The sequence below is a fragment of the Hippocampus comes genome, unplaced genomic scaffold, assembly GCF_001891065.2.
Source record: "Hippocampus comes isolate QL1 unplaced genomic scaffold, H_comes_QL1_v1.1 scaffold174, whole genome shotgun sequence".
NCBI lineage: Eukaryota > Metazoa > Chordata > Actinopteri > Syngnathiformes > Syngnathidae > Hippocampus > Hippocampus comes.
In genome coordinates this window covers 3,762,518-3,765,463 of record NW_017805983.1, presented here as the reverse complement: position 1 = coordinate 3,765,463, position 2,946 = coordinate 3,762,518, and the positions used below count along the sequence as shown (strand labels likewise).

Here is a 2,946-nt window from a genome sequence, read left to right as displayed (position 1 = left end):
GCTTTCTCTAAATCACCGCCATGTTTTTTTCTTTCTAACATTTCCCTCTTTACAGACAAGAGCTTTATCAGAAAAACTTGAGTGTGTGAAAGCTGACAAAAAACCCCCACAGGCTGACAATTTGGACAACCTGAAGCACAAAGTTATGTCTCTCGTTGAGGAGCAAGCTCAGTTGCAGGAGACGCTGGAGAGATTAAATCAGGAGAAAAATGAGTTAGCAGTAAAGCTGGAGGATGCGGCAAAAACACATCAAGCAGAGGTTTGTTATCTGGTACTGTAAGGTTGTTTTTACAAGTCGACACATTGAACTTGACTAAACAAAGGCATTGACTGTTCAATTCTTGCAGAAAATGCACTTAATTGAGAAATTCAAAGTGCTTGAATCTGTTCTACCAGTTGAGAAGGAAAGCAGAGATCAGAGCTCCACAGAGGACTTGGAGAACCTGACGTGCAGAGTGATATCTCTCAGTGAAGAGCGAGCTGGGTTGCAGGAGACACTGGAGATACTAAAACAGGAAAAAGATCAGCTTGTAGCAAAGCTGGAGGACCTAACAGAAAAATATCAAGTGGAGGTTTGTTTCATTCATACTGTAAGATTTGTTTTCAAAAATTGACTCAACAAAGGCATTGGCTCTCATTTTCCTTGGTAGAAAATGCATTTAGCTGAAAAACTCGACCTAGTTGAAGCTGAGAGAGACGTTCTACAGGCTGAGAAGGAAAGCAGATTTCAGAGCGCCGCTGATGAAGTGGAGAAGCTGACCTGCACTGTGATGTCTCTCAGTGAAGAGCGAGCTCAGTTGCAGGAGACACTGGAGAGACTCAATCAGGAGAAAAATCAGCTCGCGGCGAAGCTAGAAGACGTGACAGAAATATTTCAAGCTGAGGTTTGTTGCATTGTAAACACTATATGCTTGCTTTTAATGTTGTTGTGCAACTGACTAAACGGAACAATGTTTTCTTTGCAGAAAATGTGTTTAAATGAGAAAATCAAAGGAATTGAAGCTGAGCAGGAAAGTAGATGTCAGCGTTCTTTTGAGGAGCTGGAGAAGCTGAATTGCACACTGAGGTCTCTCACCGAGGAGCGAGCTCAGTTGCAGGAGACGTTGAAAGAACTTGAATGGGAGACAAAACAGCTCAAAACGGAGCTGCAGGACAAGCTAAGCATGGTACAGTTTTGTAGTCGTGTTTCATTGTAATTCAAAGCCAGTTGCTTGTTCAAAATATAAACTCCTACAGACCATTTTTGAAGCGCTACATTATTGTTGATCGTCAATCACAGGCCTCCACAATGCAAGAGAGTATGATTGAGCAGAATCAGTTAAGTTTGCTACAACAGGCTGAGGCGACAAAAATGGAGACCAACCTTCGACAGGAGGTAGGTCTCTGTCATGGGCTTTTTTAAACTTTGTGCAGATCAGTTTTGACAGATTACAAAGAATAGGGCATGTCCATCTTCATCAAAACATGCAACAGTAAATATTTTCTTTATCTTCTAAATGCTTTCAGTAAGGGTAGTCTTAACAAGTTCTGTAAATGTTTCCCTCTGCCTCCAGGTACAGCAGCTGGAAGAGCAGCTAAACACATTAAAGCAAAATGAAACGGTGGTTCAAGCGGAGGCAATCGCATCACAGCAGGTTTGCTTGAACTCACTTTTTATTCTGTAATCGCAAGATACTTTACATACCGGGTAGTTTTAGGGACACACATGTTCCCCACAAAAATAAATGTTTGTTTTTGCTACTGTACAGAACATAGTGAAGTGTGCTACTCGTTTGTATATTGTTTAAATGTAAACAAGTTTGGCAAATGTATTATTGAACTGAAACACTTGGACAGATTGGCATTGCCTTCAAGGGCTTATAGCATGCTATTTTCAGCTTTTCACAGTCAACTAAAAGCGCATACAGTACTGTATATGATTATATATTTTACTTTTGTCACAATGGCGATCTAATTTCTTATGAAATCAGTTATTTTGGCGGCTATTTTTCGTGCTCGGAAATTAGAGGCCTAATTTACTAAAACCCCGCCCCTTCCTAATGTCATCCGAAAGCTGCCTGCTGTGTGCACCACCCACGAAACGGTAAATCATAATGTTTTTTTGAGGCTTACATCCAGAGTCAAGTGACAGTGTTTATACATCAGTGATGGACTATTCATTTATGCACATGGTAATGTGTATAACAAGACATGACATAACATTTTTTAATACTAGTGGGGTTTAATTATCTTACAGCTCCGGCCTCTGCAGCAGGTTTGATTGTGGGAAATTGCGCCAAATTTAAGGCTTCATCTGCCGACCAGTTCACTTTGGTACTGGCCAAGGTTCACCAGGCCTCTCAGAAATAATTGATAACAGACAAACCATTGTCGCTGGTCAGGTGGGGGCGTCACTCATAGCGCCTCTTTCCCAGCTAGTCCTGTCGGCAGTTCACGTGGCTGCTTGAAGAAAGCGAGCATGTGCGTAGTCTGCACAGGCGGTACGGGGTGGCTCCCTCAATCTTCCACGGAGCTGGTATTTAAGAATGGTTTGTCATGGGGGAATGCCCAGGCATGGCTGAATGGAAGAAAACACCACTTTCGGGGGTGGAGGGTGGTCAGGAGTTCACGTTTTTACTTGATTTGGTCTAATAATAGCTCTAAGTTTTGTCTATTTTGCACAATGTTTAGAAAAATAGAATTAAAGATAAGAAAACCTTTATTTGTCTCACAATGGAGAAATTCCCAATTTATAGCAGCAAAATTATAAAAGGGAGAAGTAGAAGAACAAAAAGTATATAAATAAATACAAATTATAAAATAGAGATATAAGCATATTAAAAATGGGTGAGTCCAGGTTTTCAGGTCTGTCTATTCAAATAGCCTTACAGCAGTCGGCAGGAATGAGCGGCGATACTTCTCCTTCTTGCAGCGCGGGTGTATCGGTCTCTTACTGAAGGAGCTGCC

The 2,946-nt window shown here is 41.3% G+C and overlaps 1 protein-coding gene across 1 annotated transcript in view; it reads left to right on the top strand.

Annotated features, from left to right (window-relative positions):
- The window catches only part of cenpe (centromere protein E), a 29,706-nt gene that overhangs the window by 16,111 nt on the left and 10,649 nt on the right, over nucleotides 1–2,946 (top strand). Inside the window, exons 32-36 of the mRNA XM_019890661.1 lie at nucleotides 56–259; nucleotides 348–572; nucleotides 651–884; nucleotides 966–1,166; nucleotides 1,554–1,634. Of these exons, the coding sequence (XP_019746220.1) occupies nucleotides 56–259; nucleotides 348–572; nucleotides 651–884; nucleotides 966–1,166; nucleotides 1,554–1,634 (945 nt within the window). The remainder of the gene's footprint in view (nucleotides 1–55; nucleotides 260–347; nucleotides 573–650; nucleotides 885–965; nucleotides 1,167–1,553; nucleotides 1,635–2,946) is intronic.